General features: G+C 33.5%; 1 protein-coding gene and 1 pseudogene across 2 annotated transcripts; both read left to right on the forward strand.

Moving 5' to 3' along the window:
• Positions 1–409: 409 nt before the first annotated feature.
• Positions 410–4,117, forward strand: LOC118031584 (protein DETOXIFICATION 27). 2 transcript variants are annotated; one of them, XM_035036042.2, is made up of 8 exons: positions 410–888; positions 975–1,516; positions 2,412–2,498; positions 2,678–2,734; positions 2,931–3,169; positions 3,307–3,425; positions 3,612–3,701; positions 3,803–4,117. In XM_035036042.2, the coding sequence occupies exons 1-8, from the start codon at positions 604–606 to the stop codon at positions 3,860–3,862; spliced, it is 1,479 nt and encodes a 492-aa protein (XP_034891933.1). In that variant the 5' UTR covers positions 410–603; the 3' UTR covers positions 3,863–4,117. The 2 variants fall into 2 exon arrangements, with proteins under 2 accessions (XP_034891933.1, XP_034891934.1); XM_035036043.2 differs by having other exon boundaries at positions 749–888; positions 956–1,516.
• Positions 4,118–6,837: 2,720 nt separating this feature from the next.
• LOC118031493 (protein DETOXIFICATION 27-like) lies at positions 6,838–14,440 on the forward strand (annotated as a pseudogene).
• The last annotated feature ends 9,378 nt before the right edge of the window (positions 14,441–23,818 follow it).

The following is a 23,818-nucleotide window of genomic DNA, read 5'->3' on the forward strand; positions in this document are numbered from 1 at the left end:
AGAGAGGGCCTCGGTTAGTTTTCACTTTCCATAGAAAAAATTACGATTCAAAAAGCTGTGTCCCCCAAGAGCATATTTAATTATTTACATTCAAAAGCTGTCACCTAAAAGCATTCACAAGGATAGTTGGTGTTTCGTACGGAATGCAAGGATTTTTTTTTTTTTTTATATATATATTTTTTATACTGAATTAATTTTCATGATGTTTTTTTTAGTATTGATATTAAAAATAAAAAATAATTTAAAAAATAAATAATTATTAACATGATATTAAACGCTATCTTAAAAAATAAAATTGATAATAATTTTTTACATAATGAAAATATGATTTTTTATATATATATATTTTTTATATATGGAAGATAGCTCTAACGCTAGAAATAATTTGGTGAGCGGTAACCCGGACCTCCAGTAATAGGCAGTCCAAAATAATCTGTCCATATTTTTAATAATTCTAACGTGCATTTGGACACCGTTTAAGCTAGGTCGGGGTAAGAACTTTTTTTATTTATACCTTTTCTTTCTGACCCTCTCTCTCCCCAGCGCTCTCTCTAGCTTCCTCAAGAGTCGCGAAGAAAAATACAGTGGTGCATTTTTTCTCTAATGGGCAGAATCAGCATAAATGGTGATGATCTCCATGATACCTTGTTACTAGATGATCCAGTCAACCACGATGTCGGTCAAGAAAATCAAGACCCGCTTGCATCTAGAGTCTGGACTGAGACAAAGAAGCTATGGGAAATCGTTGGGCCTGCTATCTTCAGCAGGGTGGCCACTTTCTCCATGAACATCATCACCCAAGCTTTCGCTGGCCATCTTGGTGATGTTGAACTTGCTGCAATCTCCATAGCCAATACTGTTATTGTTGGCTTCAATTTCGGACTGCTGGTATGCTATTGGAAATTTCGCTTTCAATCTTGCACCTTTTCCTTTCTATTGTCTAAACTTCTTAAAGTGGTTTTGAAAAAAAACAGCTAGGAATGGCAAGCGCTTTAGAGACTCTATGTGGGCAAGCTTTTGGTGCAAAGAGATACCATATGTTGGGAATTTACATGCAAAGATCATGGATTGTTCTATTCTTCTGTTGTTTCTTGCTCTTGCCATTTTACGTTTTTGCCGCTCCACTTCTCAAACTCTTAGGCCAGCCCGATGACGTCGCAGAGCAGTCAGGATTGGTGGCTTTATGGTTGATACCGCTACACTTTAGCTTTGCATTTCAGTTCCCATTGCAGAGGTTTTTGCAGAGCCAGCTAAAGAATCAAGTGATAGCCTGGATTTCTTTGGCGAGTCTAGGGGTCAATGTGTTGACGAGTTGGCTCCTTGTTTATGTGCTTGATTTTGGAGTTATTGGTGCTGCAATTGCTTTGGATATATCTTGGTGGGTTATAGTTATTGGATTGTTCATATATACTTCTTGTGGTTGGTGTCCTTCTACTTGGACTGGGTTTTCGGCACAAGCCTTTTCTGGCCTCTGGGAATTTGTCAAACTGTCTGCTGCTTCTGGAGTCATGCTTTGGTATCTTCTTCTCATCCTCAAAATTCCCTTGCTCCTGTCTAATTAAAGTGGATGTGGTTATAAAGAAAAATCTAATTAAAATGAAAGAAAGTAATCAATTAACTTTTGAAGGACTGTTTCTCCAAGAGAGATAAGGTAAGGCTTAGATACATGTTGTCAATAAATTGCAGCTGACTGGCATCGGTGTGTGCCTTCAAGAAGCATGGAGTCCAAACATCTCTCTTGTGAAATAAAAATAAATAAGCATATTTTAATATGTAGGGGCGTGGAAAAAGAAGGGATGGGGTTTAGTTCATTGATGAACTAAGAATAGATACATCAAATTCTCTTAATCTTTTTCTAATAGGTTGGTTCTTGCGTTGGAATCCTCTGGTAGACTGGTAGTTGCCGATGATACTACTGCCAAACCGGCGTTTTAACAAAATTTAATTTTTTTTTTTTGCTAAAATTGAGTTATGGTTGTACTTTTTGGATCGTTTTGATGTACTGATATCAAAAATGATTTTTAAAAAATAAAAAAACATCATTTGCATGTATTTCAGCATGAAAAGCTATTTGAAAAGTAACCGCTACCACACTGCCAAACACGCTTGATGTTGGGCTCAAGTCTTGTTGGGCTTCTTCTTGGGAGACTGAACCAGTCAGATGCTTTTATGTTTATTCATGAGCTTACCCTTTTTTTTCTTTTTCTTTTTCCACGCGCTTCATTTCTTTTGCCATATACTGTCATCAAATTATTGTTGTTGTTGTTATTTTTTATTAAAAAATGATTAGCCATATATGAACAGAGAATCTTGTATTGTATGATTTATTAGTTTGCGCAGCATTGCTCATAATTAAATAGAAAAAAGAAGAAAATAATAACTTGCTCTTTGTATCTGGCTTTGGTACGCAGCCTGGAGAATTGGTACTACAGAATACTGATATTAATGACAGGGTACTTGAAGAACGCAACGCTTGCTGTGGATGCCTTGTCAGTCTGGTAAGAGATTTTAACGATTGATGTTCTTTTTAAAGTGTTCCATCTCTTCTTTAATTTCTCGGTATCATAAACCCTGTTTTACTTGCTAGATTCTTATTGTGAAAGAAGAACATGCGCGCCTCTGTAAAACACTTATTATGATCTCCACTTTAATTAGTATTTCTGATTGAAATTTGCAGCATGAGTATTAATGGGTGGGAGATCATGATTCCTTTGGCCTTCTTCGCGGCTACAGGGTAATTTCCTGATCTTTTGAACATAATTCACTAATTATAAGTTTTGAGGTGATGAAGAGAAGAAGATGTACTCCTTGTATTTGGGTTTGGGGTCAGTTACACACAGTGCTATTTAAGCTATCACTTCAAGAAATGATTCGTATATCTCTGTCTTCTTGTTGAATTTACAACCATGAAAAGCTTGTCAAATTTGCAGAGTACGGGTGTCTAATGAGTTAGGAGCTGGAAATGGCAAGGGAGCAAAATTTGCAACTATAGTATCCGTGGTGCAGTCATCTATAGTTGGACTTATATTTTGCGTAATTATCATGTTACTACACAACAAGATTGCATTAATATTCACCTCTAGCTCCAGCGTTATCCAGGAGGTTGATAACCTCTCCCTGCTTCTAGCCATTACTATTCTTCTTAACAGCGTTCAACCAGTTTTGTCAGGTAATTTTCAAACCCCTTGTCAATTATGATCCCCCCCACACAAAATTTTTTTTAAAAAATTGCCAACACATTACTTCAATTCCTGTCTTCTTTCCTTCTAATTCAAATTATATTTACCAATTCCTTCACCATGGCAGGAGTTGCGGTAGGAGCAGGATGGCAAGCATTGGTTGCATATGTAAACCTTGGCTGCTACTACATTATTGGGCTCCCACTTGGAGTTCTAATAGGATTGGTCTTCAAGTTGGGTGTTAAGGTGAGTTAACTGCCTTCAATTAAATTTATTCCGATCAAAAAAGCTTTTTTTCAAGTAATATGGATTGAATATCTCAAGCGGCCATTTCATCAAATCTCTCTTTTCTCTTCTGTGCAATCGAGAGATTGTTAATTCTTTGTTACTAATAGAAGTTTGTTTCTCGGACCGCTGTTGTGGGTATACCAGGGCATCTGGGGTGGGATGATTTTTGGTGGAACCGCCGTTCAAACGGTGATATTGGTCATCATAACCATGAGATCCGACTGGGATAAGGAGGTAGGAAGCATAAACTGACTTCTCTTTTAGAACTTCAACTCTATACAATGCATAAATGTTTCTCTTATGATCCTTTACTTGTCAACGCATTGAATTTGAAGGCGGAAAAGGCTCGCATTAATGTGAACAAGTGGTCGCAATCGAAGCCAGATGTTCAATGATAGAGAGACTCAATTTGATAACAGTCCTCGAGGGGTTTATTGCGAAGAAGAGGTTTACCCAAAAAATTCTTGGAGTAGAAAATTTTTATTATTTAAGCTGCATTTCATTGTCTTTAGAGCGGTAAAGTGTTGCCCTATTGGCGGCAACCGAGTTTCTTTGTAAGCACATGATTTTGTTTTTCATTTTTGCATTTCCTACATGCTAAGCAAATTAATATTAATTTTACCAAAAAAATGAAAATATTCATTCCTCCATGTTTCTCTTGATGCTGCTGTAACATGAATATTGGGTATACGTGCGTTTGTCTAGCAGAATCCTTGGTGCTTCCTGTCCTAACTCCTAATGAAGTCAAAGCATCAAATCCCTATTTTTAAAACTCGGTCATTTCAAGGATATTCATAATTATTTTAAAGTGTTTTTCATATTAAAATGTATAAAAATAATATTTTTTATTTATTTTTAAAATCAAAACATTAAAACAATTAAAAATATGAAAAAATAATTAATTTTAAATAAAAAAATTAAAATTTTTAAAAAATACAGGCTACCTACGTTTCTAAACACTCTCTTAAACTAAAATCACTGCCTCAAAATACGTGTTATATGCTAATCTCAGAAAAATATGAAATCCCTGAAGAAAATCCGATCTCTTGCCTTTACATCTTCACAAATACTAATGGATTTTATATTGCCTTTTCTTTTAATGACTGGTGGTCTGCTTTAAAAATGTTACATAGACTTCATATAACGCTGTTTAAAGCTTCTCAAAGGACCAGAATGAAAAAGAATTCCAATCAAATGTGAATGACTTGACAAAATTCAATACTGAAAGCAAAATGCAGTTGATATCCATAATTAATGACAGCAAGATCACCAATCGATGAATGCCATGCTATCGACTATTTTCATTAGACCCCCAGAACATCAACTATTTTCATTAGACCCCCAGAACATCCAAAACCCATCCATCAATAATTAATGTTCCCATAAAACCCATCCCTCAAACATCCAAAACCCATCCATCAATAATTAATGTTCCCATAAAACCCATCCATCAAACATCCAAAACCCATCCATCAATAATTAATGTTCCCATAAAACCCATCCTTCAAACATCCAAAACCCATCCATCAATAATTAATGTCCCCATAAAACCCATCCATCAAACATCCAAAACCCATCCATCAATAATTAATGTTCCCATAAAACCCATCCATCAATAACCATCTTCAACGTGACAGGAGAGGAGTAGGATCCGGATTGCAAGAAAAGTTGGCAAATGTAAATCAGGGCTGCGCTTGGATATCTTATGGACGGTTCTTAGCTTTTTTATCCTGTTTATTTTTTTTGTATTTTAAAAATATTTTTAAAAAGATTTAATATTTTTAAAATGTTTGCAAGTTCAGATGAATGGGCCGGCTGATGTGGCCCATATTAGATTTTATGGTAATTAGCTATTGCCCAGCCTGAGACCATATTCATGACAATTCTGATGCGTATTGTATTGTCCTGAACCCAGTCTACCTGGGAATCCCTCACTTGACTAAATCAAAACCTCTCTCTTGGTTTTTCAATATTCTTACACGCTTTTACGCGAACTACGTATGTGTTGTCCAAAGAGTTATTTAATCAGAGAAGTGAAAGAAATATGTTTAGTTTATAAACATGTGATATGATTATTTACAATCATAACCAAAAAAACAAAATAAAATAATATGCTGATATACAAGGGAGGCCCCTGTAGCTAAACCTGCAGTGTCCTTCCAACCTGCTTCTGTTGCTGCTCAAAATGGTGTTTTACATCCAAAAGCCACCGTCTCCATCGCAAAATTTGCTTGTCATGGCAGAGAAGTTTAGACGGGCTTCCTGTAGTTTTTCGTTCGAGTGCCTCCTCCTTCTCAACAACATAAGCCATTAACATATCCATGGACCTTCCTTCTAGCGTTGCTAGCTAGAATCCAGATAATTAGATATTACCTTAACCAAAGCTAGCCGATCCCGCTTCCCTTGGATGGCAGTCGATTACCATCTGGAGTGTTCTTTGGATCCTTGAGCCAGACTGCCCCAAATATCGATCAAAGAAGGTGCGACCTGCATTTTTAGATCCATGTAGTAATTATTTAGTTTTGGCATCCCCTATGGATTTACAGAATTTCTCACTATTTGTTTTTTTTTAATAAAAAAACTACCATTGCATTCAAATATGCAATTACATCAGTTAAGCACATTAGATTGCAATGCTTTCCTTTAAGCTGTTCCATGTTATAGTTCCAACAGTTTAATGTTTGTGTAAATCACCAACTTGTGCACCAAGTTTTAATTAATTGGATCTTTAAAGTATCAAAAATGCGTCCTAGATGTTCCATCCAAATTATTATATTAATAATGCAGAGGCTATTTTTTATTTAATAAAATGATGTGGGATTTTTTTTTTCAAAAGTTGGGCTGGATTTTAATTTATATATTTTCTATAGTTTTTTTATTAATTTTAAAAATAATCTGGGTTATCTTGATTCTTTTTATTTATTATTTTTTTTGTTGAATTTACTTTAATGAATTTTTAAAATTAATTATTTTATTTTATTTTCTTTTTAATTTTATCATTATATATAGATGCTGAGTTGTTTTATAACTCAGATTCAATATATTTTTTGCAATGATTTTTTTTAAATGAGTTAATGTTCGGAATTAAGGTTTGAGTTTCTATATATTAAAAATAAACGGATCATAAACGTAAATGGGCAACATATTTCCTATACCCCTTCCCATATTCATTTGCCACCTTTACCTCCATGTGTCCTCAAGCCTATACAATCCATGCCCAGATGCCCTTTCACTTGATTGCCAACCATATCAGCCATATAACAGCAATTTTACTAACCATGAAACTTTTTCTTATTTATACATCCAACAAACTCTCTCCCTCAGAAGCAAATAAGAATAGCTAGATTATATTGCATTTTTTTTCCTTTCGATGGGGAGTGTTGACACAGATAGTGAACGTAATCAAGCCTTGTATCTCCAAGATCAACATGATCAAGAAAACAAGGACGATCTTGCATCAAGAATCTGGGTTGAAACAAAGAAGCTATGGCAAACTGCAGGGCCAGCCATCTTCAGTCTTATGGCCATGTTCTCCATGAACATGATCACTGATCAATCTTTTGCTGGTCATCTTGGTGGTGTTGAGCTCGCTGCTATCTCCATTTCGAATACCGTTATTGTTGGCTTCCTGGTGCGATATTATTTGATTTTCATTTTCTATCTCCAAAACTAACCAACTTCTTTTCTATTTTCTTTTTTCGATTATATGCTCTAATCTTCTTTAGGGGATGTTTTCGCATTTTAATTAGTTAGGAATGGCAAGTGCTTTAGAGACACTTTGTGGGCAAGCTTTTGGGGCTGAAAGATACCATATGTTGGGCATCTACATGCAAAGATCTTGGGTTGTTCTGCTCTTGTGTTGTTTCTTGCTTTTGCCATTTTACGTTTTTGCCACTCCACTTCTCAAACGTCTAGGTCAGGCTGATGAATAAGTGGCAAAGATGGCGGGAGCGGTGGCTTTATGGTTGATACCTTTGCACTTTAGCTTTGCATTTCTGTTCCCATTGCGGACGTTCTTGCAGAGCCAGCTAAAGAATCAAGTGACTTCCTGGGTTTCCTTGGTGAGCTTGGGGATCAATGCCTTGGCAAGCTGGCTCTTCGTTTACGAGCTCCATTTCGGGGTTGTTGGCGTGGCTATTGCTTTGGATATATCCTGGTGGGCTTTAACACTTGGGTTGTTCGTTTATAGTTCTTGTGGTCGGTGCCCTTCTACTTGGACTGGGTTTTCCGTCCAAGCCTTTTCTGGGCTATGGGAATTTGTCAAGCTCTCTGTTGCTTCTGGGGTCATGCTCTGGTATGTAGTCCTGTCTCCTCCGAATTCCCTTAATGCTCGCCGAATACCTTAATCAGAATGATTTTTTTTCTTTTAAAAAACATCTTCCAGATCTTGATACGGTTATAATTTGATAATCTTTTTTTTTTTAGAAAAAAAAAAAACACAGTGATATACATATCGATTCTTGTTGAGCAAGGTCATTTACATGGAGCCTTATGTTTTGAGGGGTAGTCAAAATGGTTGGTGCGTGTTTGTATCCAGCTAGAAAAAGTGAAGATCACTAATTCATCAGGTGGATATAGTTCGTGAACTGAAGCAACAAATTTCTTTTTTTACCCATTTATAATCCATATTTGAGCAAAATATCATATACAAAGGCAAATAATATTGTTATTTTGTGTTTCCACGCTCTACCAAGAACGTTAACTAAGCAGCAAATTTAATACAGTTAAACCAAGAATTTACATCTAGCTCTTATTTGCTGCAGCTTGGAGAATTGGTACTATAGAATACTTATAATAATGACTGGGCACTTGAAAAACTCGACACTTGCTGTGGATGCTCTCTCAGTCTGGTAAGAGACGGTTTTTCCTTTGCTGTCTTTGCAGTTGTTATTAGCTCGCGATTCTGGAAGCCTTGCTTTAACCAAGGATTAAAAATTTGCAGCATGGGTACTATTGGGTGGGAATTCACGATTCCCCTGGCCTTCCTTGCAGCTGCGGGTACTATTTTGAACCTCTTCTTCTCACCTGTAATATCCTAAAACACATTATGTAGTCAGTATGTGTGGCGGCATGGCCATGTTAGTGTTTTAATTCGAGTTCAAATAATGTCACTCCTTATCGAGTAGATGTCCATAAATCTTACGAGATAGAATCAGAAGTCCATTCCTGTAAACACTTTGAATACATTTCAACTCCCAAATCAGGCATTTAGAGCTGCTTTGGTTGGTTATATATGTTAAACTAATTGAGATCAAACACAAAAAGGAGGCTAGAATTCTGAATGAACTGTATATTATGAATACATAGTCTTAACCTAATTACAAATAAAGTATATATAGGTTAAACTGAAAGTACTATTCTACCCTTAATAAATAAGACAACATAAATATTATTTAACATCTCCCCTCAAACTCACGATGCGGCAGCTACAAGCATCGAGAGTTTGCCAACTAGAAAACGAAAACGAGATATGGAATACGCCTTGGTAAAGAAATCTGCAATCTGCAATGAAGAAGGAACAAAGGGCAAAGTAATGGTTCCATGCTTGAGATGATGACGAGTAAGATGACAATCGATTTCAATGTGCTTAGTCCGCTCATGAAAAACCGAGTTGTGAGCAATCTGAATAGAACTCTGGTTGTCACAATACATAGGAGTAGGATGGGAAAAGGAAACTCCCATATCAGCAAGTAACCAACGTAACCAAATAATCTCTTTGGTAGTAGATGCCATGGCACGATATTCTGCTTCGGTGGATGATTGAGAAACAATAGATTGTTTCTTACTCTTCCAAGAAATAAGAGAATCACCTAAAAAGATACAAAACCCGGTAACAGACTTGCGATCTGTGGGATCACTACCATGATCAGCATCAGAGTATGCACGTAACTCCAAGGAAGAGGTGGATGAAAGTAAAAGACTTTGAAAAACTGTACCCCGAAGATATCGCAAAATACGAAGAACAGCTGCCCAATGAACAGTAGTAGGAGAAGCAACAAACTGACTAACAACATGAACAGCATATGCAATATCTGGACGAGTAATGGTGAGATATACCAAACTCCCAACAATAGTGCGGTATAAAGTAGGATCTATCAAAGGTAAACCATCAGAAGAAGAGTACCTTGCGTTAACCTCAATAGGAGTATCCACAGTCTTGTTATCAGTAAGTCTAGCCCGCTCAAGAATATCTGCAACATATTTCGACTGAGAAAGAAGGTAACCTCTAGGTGAGTACGCTACCTCAATACCCAGGAAATATCGAAGATAACCCAAATCCTTCATCTCAAATCGTCTAGCCAACTCTGTCTTCAAAACTGAAATACCATCAATGTCATCACCAGTAATAATCATGTCATCAACATATAAAGACATAATGATACGACCTGCATCAGTGCACTTAATAAAAAGAGCAGAATCATGACTGCTAGAAACAAAGCCAAGTGACGAGATCACAATAGAGAATTTCTCAAACCAAGCACGGGGTGCTTGTTTGAGACCATATAATGCTTTCTTAAGCTTACAAACATATCCAGAGTCATGTGAAATACCAGGAGGGGGTGCCATATAAACTTCTTCTTGAAGATCTCCATTCAAGAAGGCATTTTTAACATCAAGTTGAGAAAATATGCCATTGACGAATCGAAAGCTACGGCAATAAGAGTACGAATAGTAGTCATTTTTGCAACCGGAGCAAATGTCTCCTCATAGTCCATACCATACTGTTGAGAGTATCCTTTGGCAACCAACCTAGCTTTATATCGCTCAATAGACCCATCAGAATTAGTCTTGATCTTATACACCCAACGACAACCAACAACACTCTTACCAGGAGGTAGAGGAACCAGATCCCAAGTATCTGTCTTATGCAATGCAGAAAGTTCCTCATCCATAGCTTGCTGCCAAAGCGGATCAAGAATTGCCTCTTTATAGGAAGAGGGCTCAACAAGACAATGAATAGAGGCTAAAAAGGAAGTAAATGATGAAGAATAACAAGAATAAGCAAAATCTGGTAGTTTTGTGGACTTACGAATACGGATGGACTGACGTGGAGGTGGATCCACAATCTCAGATGAAGCTTGAGGGGCTGTAGATGAGAATGGAGCTTCAGGTGTGCCAGAGAGTAAAGTACCAGTACCTGCAGAGTTATGAGTACAAATTGATCGAACATGGGGAGAGCTATCATTACCAGAATCCTCAGAAAATGGATCTATACTAATAAGATCAGATTTAGTCAGGTTATGAGTAGTGGATGGAATAGAAAAGAAAGGTATATGCTCAAGGAAGACAACATGACGAGACACATAAAGTTTCTGAGTGATTGGATCAAAACAACGATAACCCTTTTTACCTTCACCATAGCCCAAGAAGACACAAATAGCGGATCGAGAGGATAGCTTACTTCGTTCTACATGAGGACGAAGAACGAAACAAGTACAACCAAAGACTCTAAATGAGGAATAATCAGGGACATACCCATATAACTTTTTCAAAAGGAGATAGACCCGAACTATGAGAAGATGGAATTGTATTAATCAAGCTTACAGCAGTAAGAACAGCTTCTCCCCAAAACTCACTAGGAACAAAAGCAGACAACAAGAGAGAACGAGCAGTTTCGACAATGTGCCTATGTTTTCTTTCAGCAACACCATTTTGCTCAGGAGTATCTGTACATGAAGTTTGGTGGATGGTTCCATCTAGGGCAAGCAATTGGCAAAATTTATTAGAAGTGTATTCCCCACCTAAATCACACCTAAAGCATTTGATCACAGTAGAATATTGAGTTTTGATAAGAGCTCGAAAAGCTGCATATATCTCAAAGAATTCAGAACGATGTTTCATTAAATAAACCCAACAATAACGAGTATGATCATCAATAAAAGAGACATAATATCGAGACCCTCCTTTTGTGGCAACAGGAGAAGGTCCCCATACATCAGAATGAATCAAATCAAACGGTGAAGAAGAAACAGAAATACTTCGATTAAAAGGTAAGGCGGAAAATTTTGCCAATTTACATCCACTACAATCAGAAATGTCACAAGTTTTCAAATTTCCTAAAGCTCCTGTGGATGCCAAAAATCTCAAACGAGAAGACGAAACATGACCTAGACGGGAATGCCATAAATAAAAACTAGAAGATGAAATACTCAAACGAAAGGAAGACAAATCAACTGTAGTAGTAGCAGCGGCAGCAACAGCAACTGGCACTTTTAACTCATCCAAAATATATAGTCCATTCTCCTACGGCCTGTCCCAATCAGCTTCTGAGACTGTAGATCCTGTATACAACAAAAGGAACCAGAAAACATGACTAAATAATCACCAGAATCACATATTTGACCAACAGACGCAAGATTCAATTTGAGTTGTGGAATAAGATAAACATTAGGGAGAGACATGTGAGGTGTGACAACAGAACCAACACCTGCTAAGGGCATTTGAGTGCCATCAGCAGTCATAACAGGAATGGAGGATAAAGGGGATACAGAGGTAAAAGATGAGGAATCTGGAGACATATGATGAGAAGCACCAGAATCCAAGACCCATTCAGAATGTGACATACCTGAGGAACTATGAGGCAACTGACCTATGGAAGAAGAAGCGGACATTGCTTGTGGCTGCAAGGAGAGAAACTTCTGAAATTGCTCAGCCAAATATTAGGATCGGTAATAGAACTCGAGGAAGCTACTGCTGCAGTATTGTGGTGTTGTGGTTTATAACCCTGAGGTGGTCTATGAGCATTAGATTGTGACTGATTTCCAGGCTTCCAAGCTTGATTCTGATGTCTCAACTTAGGACACTGAGCCTTCCAATAACCTTTCTGCTTACAGAAGCTGCACTCATCGAAGCCAACCCTTGTGTGAGACTTATTCTGATGATTAGAGAATGACCTAGAAGGTACTGCTAGTACTGAAGGATTTGAAGCAGAAAGAATTCCTTTTTCAGAATAAGACTGAAAACGTATTTCTTCAGCCAATAACTCACTGACAACAGAGTCAACAGAAGGCAGTGGAGAACGATGCAGAATTGAACCTCTAAGTCCTTCGAAATCACTGCGAAGTGCTTTTAAAAACTGTACCAATCTTTGCTGCTCTCTACGCTCAATATAGGCACCACATGCCTTTAATTCTGTCGATTCAGTAAGAGCCAATTGATCCCAAAGATTTGTCATAGCAGAATAAAACTCTTGAATACTCATATTCTTCTGATGAAGAGCTCGTATGTCATTCTCTAATTGATACTGTTTTGCAAAATTTGATTGTGTGAATAACCTTTGCAGATGATCCCAAACCTCTTTTGCTGTCTCATATTTCGCCAACTGCGTACCTATTGAATGCTCAACAGAATTGTTGATCCAAGTAATGATCTTTGCATTATTTGCTTCCCATGTATCTATCAAACCAGCATCCCCCTCCTCAATATTCTTAGGTATCACATAAGTTCCACTAACATACCCCCACATCTTCTTACCCTTAAGGAAATTTCTCATTACATAACTCCAATATGAATAGTTCTTCCCATCCAACCTCACACTCACAGACTGAAGCGAATCATCTCTTTCAGTAGCCATAATCAACAATTACAAAATAACCAAAATGCAAAAGCAGCGGAAGACAAAATACTCAATTGCAGAAACTAAACAAATATCTTCTCGAAATTATACGATTACTCCCAAAACACAAAACAAATTTGCAAAAACTGAACGCAGATACCAAATTGCAGAAGCTGAAGGGAAGACGAAATACCAAAATAATTGCAGAAACTGTCGAAATACCAAAATAATTGCAGAGACTGTCGAAATACCTAATTTTGCAGAAGCGGAAGACAAAATATCACTCCAAAAAAAAATTGAGCTCGTTCCATAAAACCAAAATAATTGCAGTTGGATCCGCGAAGCTGTATTTGGGATTAAGCTTCGTTCCATAAAACCAGCTCTGATACCATGTTAAACTAATTGAGATCAAACACAAAAAGGAGGCTAGAATTCTGAATGAACTGTATATTATGAATACATAGTCTTAACCTAATTACAAATAAAGTATATATAGGTTAAACTGAAAGTACTATTCTACCCTTAATAAATAAGACAACATAAATATTATTTAACAATATAATCATCTATATATCTGTAGCTAGCTATTCTTGATCTTACACTCAAAGAAATCTACCATCAATTTTGCAACGTGAGAGCGTCCAATGAATTAGGAGCTGGGAATAGTAAAGCAATAATCATTTGCAACAATAACTGGACTTGTGTTGTGCGTGCTTATCATGCTATTGAAGAACAAGATTGCATTGGCATTCACTTCTGACGCTGATGTTATCCATGAGGTTGATAGCCTCTCGCCCCTCTTAGCCATCAGTATTCTCCTTAATAATGTTCAACTGGTTCTGTCAGGTGATTTCGAGATTTCCAGTTAATTAACTATAACTTAACAATATTCAATAATAATAATAATAATAAACTGTTAATTCTATGTTATCGCTATAGAGGAGCTGGTTGTCCCTTCCGATTTCCTCTCTATCCATTAAAAGAAACCGTCTTCGCCGTGACAGGAGTGGCCGTAGTATCAGGGTCGCAAACAAAGATCGCGTATGTAAATCTTGGCTGCTACTACATTATTGGGCTCCATCTTGGATTTCTTACGGGATGGGTCTTGAAGTTGGGTATTAAGGTGAGTTTCCAAAGTTGGGATCTCTTTTACTTCCATGACTTTCCTTTCATCTATTCTGCAGGAGATAACAGCTAACAGAACATAGAGTAAACTACTTTTCCGATTGACAATTGGGGTTTGGAGAAAAAACAATCGACATTTTTACAAGATAACGGCCACTAAAAAAAAGAGTTTTCTAATTTTGATTATTTTATGTACCAGGGCATCTGGTGTGGGATGATTCTTGGTGGAACTTTTACCCAAACTGTTACATTGGCCACCATAACGATAAATTTAACTGGGATAAAGAGCTAGAATTTTATATTGATGACTGATGCTGTACAGCTTCAACTTGAATTCATATGATCTTCTGCTCGCAAGTTTTGAGAAATTAATTTGCAGGCTGAAAAGGCTCGGAATCGCGTAGACAAATGGTCAAAACCCAGGCCAACGGGATGATTGCAGTCCAAACGGACGCGCTCGTTGTTATGTTTGCCAAGTGCCATCTTGTTGTCAAATACATCCCAAGGATATAATGTAGTGGCAAAGAGTTTGAGATCTGCACAACAAGTCTCGAGTTCAAGTCAGGCGTGCATCTTTTATAAAAGCCTAGGACAGCCGAGATTTTACTCACTCACCTGGACCTACAAAGTACTTTTTATAGGAGATAGAGTTTCCTCGAATAAAAAAAAAATGTTTTCAAATACAAATTGTAATATTAATTATTAAAGAAAATGGAATGATTATGGTGTTTTCTTCTACACTGTAGCTCGATGTTGGATGGGAAATTGTTCATCTACAATGCTTTTGGCTTCTTTTTTTCATCCTATATATATATATATATATATTATTTCATTTTTGTTCACACACTTACAATTTGTATCTCTCGAGTTTGTTTTTTGTTTTTGAAAGAGCGATAATTACAGATATTTATATCAATAAAGTCTAAAAAATATTTTTCATCGATAAGGTTAAAAATGAGTTTTAAAAGCTTGTAGGATTATAAATAGATCCTCTGGGCGTACAATTATAATTGCACAAGGACCGTGGGAGGCATGACACTGGTCATTAGGGAGACAGGGAACCCGCATTGACCATTTGTGTGTTTGTGCTAATACCTGTGTTGTGTCACACTAGTGGGTGATTGCGCGATGTTGTTGTCCTAACAAGCCATGAGCTTCTAACTGATGTATGTCAGGTGTTTGGGCAGTCAGAGCACGTGCATTCCTATACTCTCTCTCCTTTTCTTTCCGTTTTCCTTTCCTGCATTACATGTTGTCTAGAAAAAATAAATTTGGGTACTGAATATGAGAGTTATAAACTTGGGTACTGAATTTACTTCTAATAATGATTTTTCTTATTGCCGTTTCATTCATTTTAGCGAGAATTTTAACACGATACGGTGGGTCATCATAGGAGCCAAGATGACACCTTTATATATTTCACATTGTATTTTGAAAGTATTTTTTGAAAATTTTAAAAAATTTTATTTTTTTTAATATTTTTATATTATTTTGATTGTATTTTTTCAAAAATAATTTTTAAAAAATAAAAAAATATTATTTTAATATATTTTAAAAAATAACTGATACTATACTCTTAAACATACTGATTATCATTGCATGGAAAAGTGAGTCGTCAGTCCTTGTAAATTCTCTCCTCCTGTCCGGTCCTCTCTCTTCCGCTACCCCTCTTGAGCAGTTGGGCTTTTGGACCAGACCAGTAGTTTGGACAAGCTACTGTCTTTGTTGTTACGCCTCTGGCCCAAGACAATTAACTGGACAGCATTGTTCATTGTTTATATTTTTTTACCCTGGGCCTTTTAGCCGATCAGCAACAATGCCCTTTAAAAAAAAAAAAAAAAAAAAACTTAAATACTGATTGGTCATAGAAATCTTCACATGAAAAGGAGTGGTAAGAAGTTTAATCTTTTTTAAGGAAGTATAATCTAATTATTAATAAAGGAAAAATATAGGTCAAGAAGGATATTTCATTAAACTTCGACTGCGCTGAAAATTTATGTAAAATATTTTATTTTGTATTGAAAGTTATTGAAAAAGTGCCACACTTGCACCTGTTTTTGTACTAACTAGGCAAATTAACTTACGTAAAAAAGGTTGTTTGTAAACTTTAGTCGATTCAACCTCATCGGATTTAATTGCCTCTAATTGCAAACTCAGCACCGATTAACAATCGGAAAAATCTTTAGAAATATCTTTTTTAGAAAAAAACTGAATGTTTTTGAAAATATTTCTAGAAAAAAAATATTAGAATTTTAAACATAAAGTTTTTTAAAAATTTAAAAAGTTCCCAATGAATCCGGGTCTTTAAAATTCCCGGGAAATAAAAAATATTAAAGAAAAACTTAAACTTTTAAGATTTTAAAGAACAAAGAATTTCACAATGCCCAGATAAAATTTTTGAAAAATATTTAATCCTTAAAATTGTCCAATATGTTTAACAACTTTGAAAACAAATAGAAAATTGTAATATTTTTAAATTTTTAAGAGTAAAATTGAGTCATATGATATTTTTTGAGAAAAAAAATATAGAACATTATCAAATATTCTAATGGATGCGCATTTCTCAACAATATTTTTTATTTAAGAAAATTAGATGTTTAATCTCCGGAAAAGTATCAAAAAGTTTTTTTTTTTTGAAAAATAAATTATTTTTTTTCTTAATTTTTTTCATGGTCGATTATCTCAGGATTATTTTTTTTTTTAAATTTTTAATATTATTTTTTTTTATTCAAGAGAAATATTAAAAAATCTCAATGTAAGCAAGAAATGAAACGATGGAACGAGCGAAGTATATTGATGGGCTGAGGAGCAAAGAAGTCCGTCCATTCTCTTTAGAATTTGGGTGTCTAAGCCGACAGCAGTCCATGCTTGACATCTCCAGCCCATTTTCAAGCCCATAGCATTCCGTGCCTATCATCATTTAGCCCAATTACTAGAATAGATAATCAAGCTATATAAAATAAACTAAATCAGGCCTGGATATAACTAAATGAGAAACTCTCGTTTTTTCCGGAAAAGGGACTTTGTGACAGGGATGGCAATCTAACAATAAAACGATGGATATCTCATATTACATTATTTTTTTTATTGAATAATAAATAGCAATTGGGGCAGTGGATATTCAAATAGATAACCAAAATTAAATGGAAAAATATAAATATTTAAAATGTTTATTCGATAAATAATAGTATAATTCTACCCGTGAGTTATAGAGATCATCTATTAGATTTCTTTAATTTTTTTAATTTGAGATTATTTTGCCTTAATACCGAGAAAAGTAGCCTTACTTGATACGAGTCAGGGACAGACATATCATTGCAGTTTTTATAAATCATGTTCATGTGCACTGCTAATTTATTAAAGGAATAATAACTTCTTCTTGTCTAAGACATGGTAGTAGGAGCTACGATGTTAACTTTACTTGATTGGGTTGATTTTAAGTTTTGTCTTATTCAATTTAAATTTGTTTATAGCTAAAATTTTATAAATTATGTTAATTTTTTTTTTTTTATTCAAAGCCAAGGATGTATAAAATTTGTTTTGGCTTGACTGGCAGAGATGCGGTGGTGGGTGAGGGGTTCACTTGACCCCGCCGTCACTTCATATTTTAAAGTTTTTATCTTATTTTAAGGAGTTTTATTTTTTATTGTGTGATATAGTATGTGGATTTTATCTTATGATTTGTAAAGTATTTTTATAATTTTATGCATTGATTTAAAGTTTAAAGTTTATTTTATAGTTTTATGATTTATGGATAGAGATATAGTTTTATTTTAAGTTTATGTTTTATTTTTTTAGAGTAAAAAAATCGGGCTAGGTACCTGCCATGGAGAAATTCCTCCACCTCTATAGGAATTTAAACAAACAAGATCGTAAGCGAGTGGAAAAAATCTCACTTAAATCCAATCCATTGTCATTCTTTATAGGAATTCCTCCTTCATACTCAAGCTATCGTGTATGAATACCATCGTTTGCTTTTTATTTTTTTAAAGGCACTTTGGCAATTTTACTATATTAAAAAAAGCAAAAATACCAAGTTGTGTCTGGTTAATTGCATAATGACTAATGAGTCATTAGAAAAAAACCGAATTACCCTTAACATTAAAGCCATTAGATTTTGGGAAGGGTAAAACAATAATTGTATTGAATCACTGGGTAGTAAATTAAGTACATGTGCATAATAAATCTGCTTTCCATTTTAGTTTTTTTTTGGTTATCGTCCACCATGTGAGTGGTCCTAGAGATTGTTACGTGTCTAGCATAAGGACCTCTTATTGTCTTTGACAGCTAAATATAGCCTTAAATTAAGTGGAGGGTATTTTTTTTATGATATGGCATTGTCTACCACCTCTATACTTGTAATCAAATCAAAATCCGACACAGGTTTATAGTCTATCTACAAGTATTTGAGGTTGTTGTTTTCACACTAAAAAATATAATTTAATTAGTTAGATTTTTTCTAGAAGTAATTAATTTGAGTTTTTATAAATCTCAGGATCACTGAAAATTTATATGACCATTAACTTCAGACTTGTGAGATTAATCAAGGTGCATATAAGCTGATAAGAACATTCATATTAATAAAAAAAAATAAAAAAAAATAATACAAAGTAATGATAAACCTATGTAAGTTTTAGATTTTAAAAAAAATTATTTTAAGGTATGTGTTGTTATATTAGTATAAAACTATTTTTAAGATTTTATATAATAGCTAATAGTTTAAGTATTTAAATATAGATGGATTTCATCAAAATTAAGAAGTAAAGAAAGAGGCCTTGCACAATTCAAGAACGGAAAAAAAAAGGTAGGGATTTATGTCCTATTTTGTAAGGGTTCTCGATACTATAAATGAGGTCCAAAACAAAGGAAGCGACATGTCATTTTCTGGAGAATAAAGAATAGTGTAGGAATTTCATTCTTGCCTTCTAAATTCCCAGCCAATAAAGTTTACATTGCTTTGCAATTCTCGACTCGAGTTTGATCCTTCAGTTATGCAATTTGTGTTTTAACCTTGTGCATTACTTTTTAATGATGTTAGGCTAATCTAACTTCTCAAGGGGAGAAATGAAAGCCACCATGTTAGTGTTTGGATGAAATTTCTTCTTTTATTTTTTAGATTATAAAATGACTAGAGAGATGGTCTAAATTAAAGAAAAAATATTATTCTGAGTTGACCATTTTGAGAGGGATTATTTTTAGGTGTATTATTATTTCTTTTTTGATATTTTATTTCATATATTTTTATTAATAAAATAGTTTTTAAGTTTGTTTCGAGGGAAAAGATTTATTGACTACTTTTGATGAAAAATTGATATTCAAGTTTGCTTTAGTAGCATGATTTTTTTATTATTATTGATTCGAGTAGAATAACTATTGAATTTTTTTGAGAGAAGGAATTAATTTTTATTTTATTTACATAAAATATAATTTTTAATTTAAGCTTTTAAAAATAACAAGATCTTCTAAACCAAAACAAACCTTGGTGGTGGATTTTTAACCCTTGAGTGGTTTTTAATTATTTATTAAAGCTTTTAGCTTATTCCTCTTCTAGATTAATAAAACTTTTGTCTCATCTGATTTTAAATTAACACTCTAGAATTAGTGAAGTCCCATAAGATTTTTACTTGTTTTCTTAATCAAAGATTTGGTTTGATACCATAGTTACCTTTAATTTCCTTGTTTATTTTCTACCATGAAATAGGTTTTTGTGGTGAAAATCAGACAAAATAATATATTTTTTGCTAACAAAAATAAAGTAAAAATTCAACATGAAAAGTATAGAAAAGTAGGGTACAAGGTCTCGGGTTTCAGTGCATAATGTTCTGAGACGTGTTTGAATTTGATTTTCACAAATCTATTTTTGACTTTAAATTTGAATTTATTATAAAATAATATTTTTGATTCATGATTATTTTTTAAACCCATTAGTTTATCTTGCCCATGCCCTTGAATGAGCCGTTTGAACAATAATCTTTCACTTGCTAAATAATTTATTTTCAAAGGAAAAACAATTGAATATTTTTTTTAAAAGTAAATCTAGTTTTTAAGGTATAAACCTATTATGTTTTTTATTCTTCCACCATCATATTTTTTCTTTACATAAAGGTTATTTAAAGACTTATATCATATATTTTAATTGCCTTACAAATTCTGTATTCTAGACAGATATATTAATTTAGAAGCTAGCTAGGCGTAGCTAGGTGTTGAGCCCAAGAAATATATAGGTCTGGATGAGCTGCCAGATCACAAATATCATTGGGGCACAACTAGACATTGAGCTCAAGCATATATAGTTTAAGAGAATTTTCAGATTCAATATTTTTGGGGCTCAGTCAGAACGTTAATCTCAAGTATATATGAGTTGGACGTATGACGAGTTACCAGCCAACTTATCACCATCAAGCTCAGCCCAAATGTTAAGTCTAAGTACAAGAGACTTTAGCAATCTTATCATGATACATATTGGATCACAAGACTTCTGACGAGTTAGATATATGTTTTCCTCGTTTGTTACATAAAATGACTGTTTTAATGCTATTATAAAGGATGACTTTTTAGTCCTTGCTTCAACAAAAGGTAAGAATGATGAGCTATAAGATCTACTTAGGTTTTAAAAGTAAGGTGTTCACAATCGCTTTATTCTGAATATTTTTTGTTTGAGCATTTATATTTTTAGAATCCATCTCCTTAAAAGATAGACTTAACCATCAGAGAGTCCTTAAATTTATTAAATAAGATTTTTTATAGATACCAACTATTAATTATATTGGCTTAACAGGTATTAAGTATCGGTTACCATCCACCTTAATCAAGAAAATAAATTAAATTGCTAGAATTAGGAGATTTAATCGATATCTCACACATAAACCTTGATGTTAAATCTACTAGGCATATTGAAACATTATCAAAAATAGCCATGGGCTCCAGTCTAATCCATTTTAGTGGCATTATTTGAGTAATGTCTTCAAGTTCCATTACTGGTGTTCAAATATATCGAGTGGTCATACCATCGCTACATTGAAGAAGGAAAAGAATAAAGTTAGAACTTGTGCAGAATTATGTAGAGTCAAGACTTCAACACCAAAAATCGCCAGTGCTTTAATGACATATATATATGCATTAGGCTTTCTCACATTAAAACTCCCTTAATTTCCGAACTCAATAAAACAAAATGTTCTCCGGACAGTATCCAATCTTTTGGGTTCGGAAAAGCGAAAAAAAGTAAAAAAAGAGAAAAGGGATAATACCTATGCATGGGTTAAAGCTATACATTATTGTCAAGCAAGGACGAAAGAGAAGCTGCGTATTTCACATCACAAGAACGACAATGAATCCAAGTTTTTATCCTTTTCAGTATGAATTATAAAGATATTAAGTTTGTATGAAAGTGTAATTGTAGATTGTTTTTTTAAATAATTTTTTTTTGTTAAAGTAATATTTTAATAATATTTTTTTATTTTTTAAAAATTATTTTAAAGAGATCAAAACATTAATAAATGAATTTAAAAAACATTAAAGAATATATTAATTTAAAATTAATAAAAAAAATAATTTTTTTTAAATATTTTTTAAAATACAGAAACAGAGCTATTAACTCGTGTTTTTACTTTCCACCCCCAGGTGTTAGCCTATCGCGCACCAGCAGGGCCTATTATTGACGTGGCTTGCTTCCATTGGTTGTAAGCAGCCAATTTCAATGAATATGGTCTCAGGTTAAAAATATTGTATGCAAACCCGGTTATGAGAATCTAATTCTAAAGGTTGGCATCGAGTGTATTTACTATTTAACGAAGGAGTATTATGAAACAAACAATAAACAGGTTCCCGGGATTTCAGGTCCCTATGTCTCCGCGTTTCCTTGATTATGCCAGCAACTTAGTTTCTAAAGCGGTTACGGTGATTAGAATAAGGTAATAATTGTTTTTTAAAATATTTTTTATTTAAAAATATATTAAAATAATAATTTTTTATATATTTTCAAAATAATTTTTAATATTAATATATTAAAATAATCTGAAAAATGTATAAAAAAAAATTAATTTAAAAACAATTTTTGTTTTTTCAAAAATTTGGCTATTTAATGAGACCAGATCTCTGATCCCTGGCTTAACAGTGCATAGCATACTTGATTAATACATTAGCTGACTAGTTGATTGTTACAATTTTTGACAGCATGCCATAGAGCTCACACATGCTACGATTATAATTAAATAGGTTTCGTACCATTGTAGGTTAGTGTAGGCGATGAGTTGTGAGATTAAGCCTAGATTAGACATTGCTGGGTGCAATTCCATCAGTATCGTAGGAGACAAAGCCTGGATTAGACACGAAAGGTTGTGGTTTAGTTTCTGTCATCATCATTGACGATTCACTCTATCTCTTAAAAAATACATTATTTTTTAATTTATTATGGGATATTCGGATGAAGGTATACATATCTTAATTAATTTTTATAAATTTTAAAATTAATGATAAGATAAGTTTTTAATATTAATTAATATTAATAATTACAAGACTCAATTGAAATTACATGAAAAATAAAACTTTCTGTTCAAAGCTCTTAGCACAGAAATAAATATATATAATGGTTTTAAAATAAATATTTTTATTTACAGAATCGTGTATCACAACTAAAATTCTTAGAAAAGCTTTCCAAGTTTATTTGTACTGTTTATAAAATGTTTTTTTTTAATAAATATTTTATTCACATTCATGCATCACAACTAAAATTCTTAGAAAATTTTTCCAAGCTTCTTGTACTGTTTATAATTTTTTAAAAAAAATTTATTATTTTTTATTAATTTCATGATGATTTTTTTAACATTCATTTAGGTTATTTTTTAATTGACTAAGTAAAATAAATCATATAAAAAAAAACTCATTATATTTTAATTTTAAACCTGGTTTAGATAAATAGCCAAGTTGATATATATTTTTTTTTTCCTATCAATTTCATCATTTTTTTTTTTAATTTTAACCCCAAACTTTTCTTACAAGTCGATCGTGTTTATTTTTTGACCAATCAAGTTGACTAAGTCATATCTAGACAACTCATACACAATTTAATTTTTTTTGAAGAGAAATTGGGTTTAAAATATTTTTTTTATGTCAATTTCATCATTTTTTTAAAGTTGATTCACTTTTTTTTTAACACAAAAACTAGAACAATCATATAAGATAAAAGTAGAGGAAAATAATTAAGAAAGGATACTTTCTTGTCATTAGTCTTCAATAAATCAACAAAAGCATCTCTATGTAGGCATAATAAGAGAATAAGAGTTTCTAGTTTTTAATGTGGGGTATAGGCCATGTTTGTGTGTTTGCATAGGTCTTGGAGGAGGAAAAAAAAAATTTCTTATTAATATGGGATAAAGTTTTAGGGTTGAATTTATTTTTTTGTTTTTTTACCAACTTTACTAAGAATTTTTTGAGATTAATTTCTAGTTTGAAAATATTTTAAATTTTGAATAATTGAATTCTAGTTTATTTTATTGAGTTAGAAGTCTAGGTAATGTCATGTTGAGTCTTGATAAACTTTCAATTTTGTCATTGGAGGTCCGGGCTACCTAAAAAATATCTAGAAAAAATATTTTTTTTTTCTTTCAATTTGTAGTTATTGATTTCACAATTCAATAAATTATCCATTATCAATTTCATTCATTCCATCCAT

The sequence above is a fragment of the Populus alba genome, chromosome 11, assembly GCF_005239225.2.
Source record: "Populus alba chromosome 11, ASM523922v2, whole genome shotgun sequence".
Lineage (NCBI taxonomy): Eukaryota > Viridiplantae > Streptophyta > Magnoliopsida > Malpighiales > Salicaceae > Populus > Populus alba.